At 35.4% G+C, this 12352-nt stretch overlaps 1 protein-coding gene and 1 long non-coding RNA gene across 10 annotated transcripts in view; one reads left to right on the plus strand and one right to left on the minus strand.

The window, feature by feature from the left end:
- Nucleotides 1-12352, plus strand: part of GARNL3 (GTPase activating Rap/RanGAP domain like 3) — a 202322-nt gene that overhangs the window by 45960 nt on the left and 144010 nt on the right. For all 5 annotated transcript variants that reach the window (XM_074293137.1, XM_074293140.1, XM_074293141.1 and 2 more), the window contains one exon: nucleotides 11749-11813. In XM_074293137.1, coding sequence (XP_074149238.1) covers nucleotides 11749-11813 — 65 coding nt within the window. The remainder of the gene's footprint in view (nucleotides 1-11748; nucleotides 11814-12352) is intronic.
- The window catches only part of LOC141557455 (uncharacterized), a 169778-nt gene that overhangs the window by 7523 nt on the left and 149903 nt on the right, over nucleotides 1-12352 (minus strand). The gene's annotated exons all lie outside the window — the stretch shown is intronic.

The following is a 12352-nucleotide window of genomic DNA, read 5'->3' on the forward strand; positions in this document are numbered from 1 at the left end:
CTGTATTCTGTAGTTTACTACTATGTAGCACCGGTATTAAAAAAGATGGGCTTTTGTGACAGAGCAGCTTTAACAAAAAATGCTTGCAATTTCTCTAATGTAGTTCAATCATTCTTTTCTTTCCAAAGTAGGGCATAAATGGAGGTCATGGGAGTTGAGGAGGTTGCTAGGTCTTCATTGTGAATACTGAAGTCCCTGAGGATGAAGATAAGGAAGATTGTGTGATTCAGGTAGAGTCCTGGAAAAATAAATTGAAGATCATCAAATAACAACAACTAGCATAGGGATAGAGTGGTATAAGTTTATTACATGAACCTCAAGAGAGAAATTATAGTAATGCGCTAGAACCTTGAATTAAGGAACAAAGATTCTTCTTACTCCTCCTTGCTCTGTGAGTGAAATGACAGGGTGAAGGAGTTTAAAGATAAGGAGAATTGGCTTAATGTAATGAGAAAGTAACTTCCAAAGGAGAGAGTTACAGATGATGTGGCAAGCTCAGAGGAAGAAGAAATTTTCTTTAAATCAAGGAATTAGAAGTTATGTTGGTTAAAAAGTCTGCAGGTATAGGAGAGTTATTGAGAATAGAACATGTATTCCCAAGGACAGAATTCAGTGAGTTATCCAATGATGAATTGAGATGGAGATGGCCTAAGGAAGAATATGCTGATAAGAATAAAGGCAGGGGATGGGAGAAGGTAGTATTTCACATGCTACTTGAACCAAAGCCAATGAGACTGATTAATCAGCCTTAAACAGTCAATTTGGCTGTAGGAGGCAATTTGGCGTAGCCATGGTCTCTTGATGGTTGTTGTTTTGTTTGTCCTTCATTCTCTGTAATGGGCCAGGATTCTGGAGAAATGTACTTGAAACAAGGATTCTTATAACAAGGTGTTAACTCAATGGAAGTGATAAGACAATGGTTATCTAGTTTAGCATGTTGAGTTCTCTAGTTCAGTATGATTAATTTAATCTTACAACAAATAATGGTTCCCTAGTGATATAATGATTGGTTTATACTCAATACTGTAATGATATAATTGTAATAGAGTATATAAACTGAGGACAAAGTCAGCCATGAGATTCCATCTGGGACCAGCCTCTGGTGGCTCTCCTGCCTCCTGCATTTGCCCTACTGAAACCAAGACCCATTCCAGAGGACCTCCAGAAAGCTAGCCAGGCCCCACGTGAAGGAGACAGACTGTGAAGGAGACAATAAAGACTTTGGACTTTATCCCTGACTATTCTTGTGGAGATTATTCTGCTGAAACCAAGGCTGGTCCCAAGACCTTCAGAAAGCTAACCTGAACACTACAATTCTCCAAGAAAACCATGACAGAGAGCTAATGCTATGACATGCAAGTGAATTGGATTTGAGCAAAGGAGGCTTGTGCAATGTCAACAGCTTCACTTTTTCTTCTGGAACCATTTGTGTCCAGTGGCCAAATGTAGATCAAAAAACTGGAGATTGCCCTAGATGCAGTGGAAGAGGGGAGGGAAAAGGAGGGGAAGAGAGAAGAGAATTTCAAAATTTTGCCTAACTATTACAGTGATTCTTCAAAAAAGTACCATTAAGTAAGCCCACAATGTGCTATGTAAGGGGGGCACTATTATTATTTTTCTCTCTTTATACAACAATTATACAATTTTGGCACTAGCTCACCTTTTTATTTTATGGATGTGTCTTTTATTTTTCTAATAAGATTCCAAGCTCCTTGAAAGAACAATATTATTCTTAAAATATTTAGTAAATGCTCAGTAAATTACTTTGTGAATTGAATCTTAGTATATAGAAGAGAAGAGGGAAAAATTTATATTGTTGAGTACTAATTCCTTATAAGACATAAGAAGTAATGACAGGTTTAAAAACAAATATGTCTGTGGAAACTTTGGGGACAATATAGATAATGGAAGGCTTCTTTTCAAAATTGTTATCAGAAAATGGGGAAGAAGGATGAGGAGTGAGCTTCCAAGAAAATTTTAATCAATTAGTGAGAAAATATAGTTAGAAGCAGAAATGCTAACAGTATGAACAAGCTGTTGGAGAAGTGTTCTTGGTCCTTAGCTCACTCTCACAGTTGAATCCTTCAAGGTATTTAAGGATTGCTTGAACAAACCTTTAGTGATAGTTTTCTGTGAAATGTGGAAGGGGAGCTGAAATGAAGATGATAATGGAAGTCATACTGAATTTTTCTTTAGTTGTCTTGGTTTGTTCATTAGGCCTTGTCTACATACTAAAGCCCCTTGGGCACCTTTGCCAAGTGTCAGAGCACCTATGAGCTTTATTTCTCTACAGGGTTGTATTTTTTTTTTTACTACTTGACAAGGGAGAGGCCTTGTTTCCTTTTTTGAGAATTCTGCTTTCCCTGTTTCCATTCTTTTCTTATGGTTCAGCTAAAATTTTAGAAAAAAAAAAGAAAAAATCATGCAGTAGTGTGAGAGTGTGACTTTGCATAAAAACTCCATAATATCAGTATCAGAAATTGTCAAAACTCAAGGGAACTATATGATACACTAGTTGGGAGCACTGAGCAATGCCAAGATTGGGAGGGAGGGATCTGAGTATAATGCTGGGAGATTAAAACAATATTTCTGCCTATTCTGTGAAGCTGGTATATGTACAGATAATAATACATCCATTGCTGGTGTATGAAACATTGGCTTCTTATAATTTTTCCACCTCATGTAACTGCTTATTGTCAATCACAGACCTTCACTAAATCATCTTCCTCCTTCTACCCTTAAGTCATTGATGTTCTCCAAGGTAATATTCTTAATCTATTTTTTTCTTTTAGAAATCTACTGTCCCTCCCATAACTTCAGTTACCACCTCTTAGTATAATGTTTATATTTATATATTTACTTATGATCTCTCACTGTGATCCCATGAAAAGACACAGAAATGCAATGTCTTATGAGGGGAACAGTTGGTTTGATGGAGCAGGAAGTGGAGTAATGCTAAAGAGAACTGGAAAGAAATTTGGGAGCCATATTGTAGAGTCCTACAAATGCTAGGTTCTGACTTTTGTATTTTGTCCTAGAGGTAACGGAGTCACTGAAGATTTTTTTTGATAGGAGAATGACATGCTCAAATCTGTGTTTTAGGAGCCCTGGTTTGGTAGTTGTATAGAGGAGAGGAGAGCAGCTATTGCTGGGGGAAACCAATTAACAGATTATTATAATAGATCAGGTTAAGAGTAATGCAGATCACACAAGTGAAGAGAAAGTTTTGTTTGCAAGAAATAGTGTGAAAGTAGAAGCAATATGATTTGGCAACTAACTACATGGGTGGAGGAAGTGCTGAGGGACAAAAGTCAAGAATGTCTCCAAGGTCATGAATCTGGTTGACTTGAAGAGTGGTGGTACTTTCAACAGAATCAGGTAAGTTGGGAAGAGGAATAGATTTAAAGGGAAATGTAATGAATTCTATTTTGAGCTTGAGATACCAGTAGAACATTTCCAACTGTCCAGCAAGAAGTTAATTATATGGGACTAGAGATCAAAAGATAGACTAAGGCTGAATATACATAGTTGAGAGTCATAGTTGAGAGTCATCACTTTTACTTCATGGAGATGATAGTTGAACCTCTCCCTCTCTAGATCACTCCATCTATTTAACCCAGTTCTTCATTTTACACTTGGGGAAACTGAGGCCCACAGTAGAGCAGCTCAGATGCTAGAGGGACATAGTTTGGATCAAGTGAAGTCTGACAGCATTATATGAAGAGAATATCACTTCTCTCAGTCCAAATCCATTTGACTCAGTGGAATTCACATTATTTAATCGAGAAGGTCCTATTCCTTTTGAACATGGTAATTCATTTCCTACTTCTCATGGTTCCTTGGGGGAGCATTACTGTATTGACTAGAATCTAGTAGAGGAAGGTCAGATACTTCTACCAATCCTTCTCCATAGTTGCAGAATAGCAGAAAGGTAAAGTAATGTGTCTCCCCACTAGTATAAAGGGGTATCAAGTGTTGCTCTTAAGTCCAGTCCTCTTTTCTTTGTGCCATATAATGAATTCATGCCATACTGACATGACACTAATTAACCTCAACTATAGTAGATATTGTTTTAAGCATGTAGACCAAAATATTAAATTTAAGCACTAAAATATTCCATGTAAATAAATATTGTATTTATGGTATTGTTAAGATGGTACAGACTCTCTTATATAGAGGAAGTTGAATTTTGGATAATTTCTTTTTTCTTTTATACTTAGGAGTGTTTATACTTTTTATTCTAGTTTCAGATCCCTATGCCTGTTGTTTTAGGAGTATGACTATGTTTGAAATTCTAGCTTAGCCCATCTCTTTCTCCCTGTCTTGCTTACTCCTACTTGATGGTTTCTGGATCCCTTTCTGGATCAAACCATTTATCTTCTTCACACAGATGAAGCTCATTCTGGTTCCCTAAGTAAATGATTTTCAATTTAGAAGCTTGCTTGGAGATAGACTTAATCCAAATTGAGGGTGATCAGCCAATAGGAAGTTGGAAAGACTAGATGAATCCCACCCTTCCTTCAGTAGCCAATTGTAGAATTCATTTTCTAACACAACCACACTTAGCCTTATCCCTCCTTCTCTCTATTCACATATTGCCAACCCAAATTAAAACCTTATTTATCTCTCACCTAGATTATTGCAATATCTTCCTAAATATTCTCCCTGTCTCAAGTCTTACCTCTTCCTAGGTGTATGCTCCACATAATTCAGTCAGTTTCCTTAAGCAGAGATCTAACTATTTCACTCCCCTTCTCAATAAGCCCCAGCAGCTCCTTAGTGACTTTAGGGTTAAATAGTTCATCCTTATCCTTTGTAATTTCTCTTTATGTCAATTTGATAGTAAACATAATTATTAGCATAGTAGCACATGTGTATAATTTGTAATAAGTAGAAATACATATATACAGGACAGAGGAAAGGTGCTCAAAAATTTTTTTTTTACTGATAGGATGTATAAGTAAGGTTTAGAGATCATTGCCCTAGATCCAGAACAATTTGTTGTGGAGAATCACCTAGAACTCTCTTCTTGTATTGTATTCATGGGGTGAATTTCTTCCTGTTAGTTTATTATTACTTCTCAAAGAGTGATGTCAATAATGATATTATGTGAGTTCTTTGAAAAATAAACATGACACTGTATTGAATAAATCAAGTTATTATATTAAACAGTGAAGCACCTATCTCATGATCAGTCCTTAGTGCTAGTAAGTTAATTTTGGTAGGGGATTTTTTGCTATTAATTTTGCTATTAATTGATTATTAATCAGTCCTTAGTGCTAATAATTCTTTTACAGTTTTAAAGTTTTACATTATTATATGAAAAGCTACTTTTGCTTATTTTCTCCATAAAGATCCAGTTTTGTGCTTCTTTGCTTTGTCCTTATAATTCATAACTCTTAGTTTAGCCACCAGATGGCAGCACGAGGCCTTTTTTTTTTTTTTTTCAAAACAATCTGTCTCCCTTAAAAGTCAGCCAGAGCCATCATCATTTGGATTCTTCCTTTTCCACTATGCTCTTTTAAGTGGTAATCCCGAGGACCTGGCAACAAAACTGAATTATCACTATGATTGCTAAGTTTCCCTTTAGATCTAAAATTGTCTGACCTATTTACATGAAATACATTTCTAGGCAAAGTATTTGAAAGAATGTAAACTTACTAAATTTCATGATTTACTCATTATTTGTCACTTTTATTGCCACTTGTATATATGTTATTCCCTCAAAAAACAAAAATTTTAAAAAGTGCACAACCTTGGTGATATTTTGTCTTCTTTGTTCTATCTTTTCTCCATTGAACAACATATTTTTAGGGATGGTCACTTCTCTCTGGATGAGCTTTTCTTCAGAAGGGCAGCATGGCACTGTTGGTAGAGAACTGACCTGGCAACCAAGAATATCTGGATTCAAGTTCTGTTTCTGACACATACTAACTGTGTGACCCTGCACAAGTCAGTTAATCTCTCTAGGTTCCAGGTAATTGTCTGAGATTGTAAGTGTCAGAGATAGTATCAACCTACACTGGTAGATGAAATTACCTTTATCTGAGAATTCCCTGTATCAATAAAGTCATAAGTCTAGTCTGTATCCTTTCTTCCATTAGTGGTAGTATGGTATAAGGGAAATAGCATTAAAATCATCAACAAGTATTTATTAAACACCTGCTATATGGTAGGTACCATGCCAGACGCCAGGGAATCAAAGAATGAAATAATCCCCATTCATAAGAAGTTACATTCTAATGGAAAAAAATACTTATATAAATATATGCAGATGAATAGAAAGTAAATACAAACATGTACGAAACAGTTAAATAAATACAAGATAATTTGGAAGAGAGAACATTAGCAGAGGGGAAATCCACTTTACTCAGATGTTATCTGAGCTATCCTGAAGGACTAGAAGTACTTTCCAGGCATCTGGGATGATTAATGCAAAGGCACATAATTAAGAAGTAGAGTATAGTGTGTTGGGAAAAATGGGAAGGTCCATTTGGCTTCAACAAAAGGAGGGGGGATAAAATACTGGAGCTGGAAAAATAAGTTAGTACCAGGTTCCGAAGGTCATTAACTTTCAGATAAAGACAGAAGTTGGGAAGAGAGAGGATGGATGGTAAGCCAGGTGCTGACTTTCTCAAAAAAAAAAAAAACAAAAAAACCGAAAAGAAAAGAAAATGATCTGTCATTTGGGTTAGAGATTCAAATTTACTTGCAACTTCCTATGTGACCTTGAACAAGTTATTTAATTTTTTTTTCTCAAACTCAATTTCCTTGTTTATAAAAAGAAGAGGTTAGATTAAAAATATTCTTGTAGAGATCCCTAATCTGTTATATGAGATTTTGAGTACTGAAGGGTGAATTCAGTTTAATCTTTATTTAAAGCATGTGAGATTTTTATTCTTCTTGGTCTTTGTGAATTGTACCAGATCTGGGTATGCTTAAACCCTGACTAACTCATAAAACAAGGTCTTTCAGGGTGTGAAGTTTCGATTAGAGGCTGACAGGGCTTCAACAGAGTATTAGGAACCATGGGTTGCATAGAGTGGGGCTCCAAGATTACAGAATCACAGGATTTGAATATTGGAAGGAACTTCAGAGGCCATTGACTCCAAGCCCTACACAAAGCACTCCCCAATTCTGTCTGCCAAAGAAGTGGTTGTCCAGTATTTGTATAAAGATTTCCAAGGACAGTAAAACACATCAACTTTCAAATCCACCAAATCCAATTCTGATCTTTTCTAATTGGAAGGAGGGTTTTAATAACATCAAGTCTAAATATATCTTTTTGTAACTTCCATCCATTGCTTCTGGTTCTCCTGGTTCTTCCTTCTTGGGACAAATAGAAAAACTCTAATTCTTCTTCCTTTTGGTCCTTCACTTATTTCCTTATTTCTTAGCTTTTAAGATTTCTATCCTGTCCACCCTGAATCTTTTCTTCTTCAAGCTAAACATGTCCATTTCCTCCAAATAGTCCTCATATAACATGAACTCCATGCCTTTCACTATCTTGTTTTGACTCAGGTTAGTTAAACTGTGGTACTCAGAACTGTACATGATATTCCAGGTGAAGTCTGATGCTAAAAATTATGTCTCTCTTAATGGAGTTTATTGTGAACTGAGATTGACAAAGACCAACTCTCTGGTAGTTTAGGTCTGAAATTGAACCTCATCATCTATCAGGAGAAGGTTGATTTGTCCATGAAAGGCAAGGAATATTGAGGACAGGAAAGGAATATTCACCCAAAGTATGGCTCTTTTTAAAATGGTGTGGATCATCCTGTTAGTCTAAGGGCAAAAACATGAGAGAAGCCCAAGTTATTGGGAAACCACAGCTATGGTCTGAGTTGTAATGTCCTAAAGCCAACTAAATCTGGAGGATGTTTGCAATATCTTTTAAGGAAAAACAAACCCGATTTGCATGTGTGTATATTGAGGGAATGGGGAATACAACTGTCTGGGAAGCCTTAGGATATTACTTTAACACATAACTAAAGATCACATTATTGTTTTTGGCTGCACATCACATTACTAACTCATATTGAACTTTTAGTCCACCAAAACCTCCAGATCTTTTTTTCAGAGGTCTGTTTTTTTTTAATGTTCTTAATTTACTTTTATTTTTAATTCTAAATTTTCTCCATTTGCCTTATACAACATGCAAACAGTTATGCACATATATGTATATATATATTTAGGATAAACTGGATAAAATAAATAAGGAAGGAAAGAAACAAGCAATTACTAAATGCCTATGATATTTAGGCATTATGCTAAGTGATTTACAAATATTATCTCATTTGAGCTTTAAAATAACCTTGGGAAACGGTTGCCATGTTTAGCCCCATTTTACAGTTGGGGAGGCAAATGGAGGTTAAGTGACTTGGGCCCAGAATTATAAGCTAGAAAGCACTTAATGTCTGATTTGAATTCAGGTCTTCTTAATTCTAGCCTTAGCACTTTATCCACCATGCCATATAGGCACTTTAAGGGAAGGCAGTAGCATTAAAGGTAATCTTGCAGAAGCTGTGATTTTAGTGGTGACTTGAAGAAAGCCAAGGAATCCAGGAGGTGGAGATCAGGAGGGAAAGAATTTCAGAGACTGAAGACAGTAAGGATGGAGAATGATGTCAAGATATTTTGAGATATAAAATAGAGTAAAATAGTGAGCTTCTAGTGAATGGCATTAATTTTCTCAATAAAGTAAAAGGAACAAGGTCATCTGCTGAGAAAGAAGGTGGGAGTATTGTGGGAGGCTTAAAAAGAATAGAAAAAATGGGAACAGCATCTGTAAAGAGTTCATGGAGAATCAATTAAGAAAGAATAAAATGGCAAAAACACTGTTGAGATTAGATAACAAAAAGATTTAGATTCAAGATGCTTGTATAATTTAGTCCAGCACTGTTCTGCATACAGCATGTAAGAGTGGAAAAAGCATAATGGCATATATCTAGGATAATGTTTATTTAGCAAAGCCAAAGTGATGAAAGAGTTCAATAGTTATGAACATGTAAGACAGTATACAGCTGAACTTGTTAAATAGGAATTCAAAATTGGGACAGCCAAAATGGGAGTTATGGCCAGAGAAAGCACTGAGGGATGGAGAGATTAGAAGTTACAGTTTGGATAAAGAATAGTTTTAGAGGAGTGAGTCAAAGAAAAATGGAAGGAAAGGAGTTTAGGGTCAGACAAGATAATTCTTATCTTCCTAATTCTAGACCAGCGCTTTAGCCACTTTGCTACCTAGTTGCCTAGGAGGATCCACTAAATGCTAAAGCCCTTTCTTCATTTCTTTAATATCTTAAAAATGCCAACTTAACTCTCTGGTTAACCATCTCCTGTCATCCTGGTTTAGACATGACTGAGCTTCAGAAGTCTATGCTAGTGAAGCACCAATGACTTGAGGGCTGGTAGATAATTTTCATCAAGATCTGGATATGATGATGCATCTGAACAGAGCAATTTCAAAGAATAATAGATTGTCCATTGTTAATAGTAGTGAGAAAGTCTACAAGTGGCAATGGGGAGCAAGAAGTATGCCTGCTTCTCCTCCTGGCCCTGTGTTTCAAAGACCTTGATAAAAGATACCTAATCAGCATCTGAAAAAGAACAGTCAGAAATGCAGTATATTGTTGGGGGAAGTTGGGAGCCAAGTCTTTATGAATCCAAAATATGGAAGGAGTGCAGAAGAAAAAGATCATCTTTAGAAATGGAAACTCTTTAACAATAGAAAAGGCATGCTAGAGGACAGAGAGAAAAGAAGATGGAGACTTGGGAAGGATAGGGCTGAGTTGGGATAAGGATAGAAACAAGGTGATTTTAAGATTTGGTGATCATTATACTTTAGGATATCAGAGTAAAGCTGTTGAGAATAAATTGCTGTTAATGTCACTTTTTTCATAAAAATAGTTTTGAATTCTCACTATTTGATATTTGAAGTTAATTGGATTTTATTTGGAGGGGATTTGTAGTTTTACAACTTTAAAGAATATCTTGTAATTTAACTATAGAATATTTGAAAACAATCCCTATATTCATTGGCATTTTAAATAATTTAGAAAAAATAACAAAACAAGTCTAGACTTAACAAACCATAAATTAGAATTTTTGAAAAAGAACTGTTTACTAGGTAAAGAACATATTTATTTTAAAGAGCTTCAGTGATTAGAGTCATATGTATTCTTAAGCAAAGCAATCAAAATGAATGTTTCAGTTTTCTGAACTAAAATGTGACTAAAATACTGACTTGGGAAAAATTATAACTAAGATATTTTGGTAGTTGCAGACGAACAAAGCAGTTCAATTTTAGTTATATTGTTTATATTGTGATATCACCTTGCCAAGAAAATGAGAATAAGTATGATCATCAGTCGTTATAAAGCCTTAATTAACTTGTGTATATAGCAATATTACTTTTCTAAAATTCATAGAAACCATAATTCATCTGTTCAAAAGCAGCAATATAAAATATTTTTAAAATCTGAAAAATAAGAATAGAAACAAAGAGTAGTGGCAGGAAAGGAGGACATTTTTCACACAAGTATCCAGTAGTTGCGTTATCAGTGGAAGTCCACTGGGTGAGTTTACTTTAGGGAAAATATGATAATTCATAGGAAAAACTACTTGCATATTTGATCCCTGCCTGTGTGTGTGAGAGAGAGAAAGCTAGTTCTCTCTTCCTCCTTTTCTCTACTTCTTTCTTCCTCCCTTTCTCCTTTCTTCCTCCCTCCTTTCCTTCTTCCCTCCCTCTCTTTCTCTCCTTCTCCTTCCTTTCCTCCTTCCCTCCCTCTCTTTCCTCTACCCCTCTCCCTCTTTCCCTTTCTCCTTCTCTCCCCACCCATCTCTCTCTCTCTCTCTCTCTCTCTCTCTCTCTCTCTCTCTCTCTCTCTCTCTCTCTCTCTCTCTCTCTCTCTCTCTCTCTCTCTCTCTCCCTTTCCTCTTCTATCCCTATGTTCCTCCCTCCCTTTCTCTCTCTGATGCAAATATTTGCTTTTAGAATCATAAAAAGCCTCCTAGTTCTTCTCTTTTATATATGCATTAACTCCTTCTAAAAGAAATAAGAAGCCTTAGGCCATGATATCTTCAGTATCCTATGGATTGCCCTCTCCCTCTATCCCCCTATCTCTTTCTTGTCTATCTAACTTTCTCTTTGTCTCTTTCTTTCTCCCTAGCTCTCTCCTTGTATTTAAGAAATTGCTGGCAAAGAAATGAAAGTGTGTTGAAATTTGGTGTTTCAGAACAAAAAATTTTTTATTGTTGTTAAAATAAAAACAATAAGTGTGTAATATCCTAGGTAGTTAAAGTGTATGGTTTACATACATGTACACGCACACACATACAGACACGAAAATACATTTTATAATCAAGACCTGGGGAGTTTATTTTTGGAAATATTTGGGCAATAGGTTATTAAATACCACAAAAGGTTTAGACATTTACTTACTTTGTGTGATGGACACAAGTAATGAGAGATAGATTAGCTTCTTGTTAATTTATCCAAACTACCTAATAGTCGGATTAAAATGTCTGCCTTTGGAATCATAAAAGCATATGCCTTCTGGTTCTTTTATTCCATATATGTATGTAAACTTTTGAAAAGAAGTAACTCTTGAGCCAAGGGATTCTGAATATACATTTCTATATTTCATTTCTGTGAAGCTCAGGCACTGAGAACTCCAGATAGCAAGGAAAGACTTTAAATAAGGAGCAACTAGTTTGGTTTCATCCTGTATTGGTGTTTTATCTTTACAGGGTACCCAGAAAATATGCCTCCCCTACAGTCCCACAAAGACACTCTCAGTGAAGTCTATTTTAAGGTGAGTGCTCACAATGAAAAAAAAATTACCAGACATTTTCAATTTTTGTTTCTATTGTGTTTCTTATCCAGTGGTTTTTTATTCATATATTTTTCTCAGGCATCACTACCAGTATTTAGTAGCTCAGTTTGGAGTCAGTAGAAGCATCATTTTCAATGCTGTTTCCTATACTTCTCTAATTGTGTGATATCCTCTTTAAATTATAGTTTCCAGATGAGAAAAATGGAAATGATTTCAATATTGCTAATAATAACAGCTAACATTTATAGTGTTTTATCATTTACAAAGTGCTTTACATGTACATGTATTTATGCTAACTCATTTGATCCCCAAAACAATCCAATGAGGTAGGTACATTTTTATGCATGTTTTATAAATGAAAAAATTGAAGCATAGAAAATGTCTTGGAAGGTCACACAGCTATTAAGTATCTGAGGAAAAATTTGAACTCATATCTTACTGATTCCAACTCCTACATGCTATCCACTTTAATATCTACCAATTTAAAAATATTTAATACTTCCTTCATAGAATGGCTA

The sequence above is a fragment of the Sminthopsis crassicaudata genome, chromosome 2 (assembly GCF_048593235.1).
Source record: "Sminthopsis crassicaudata isolate SCR6 chromosome 2, ASM4859323v1, whole genome shotgun sequence".
NCBI classification, from domain to species: domain Eukaryota; kingdom Metazoa; phylum Chordata; class Mammalia; order Dasyuromorphia; family Dasyuridae; genus Sminthopsis; species Sminthopsis crassicaudata.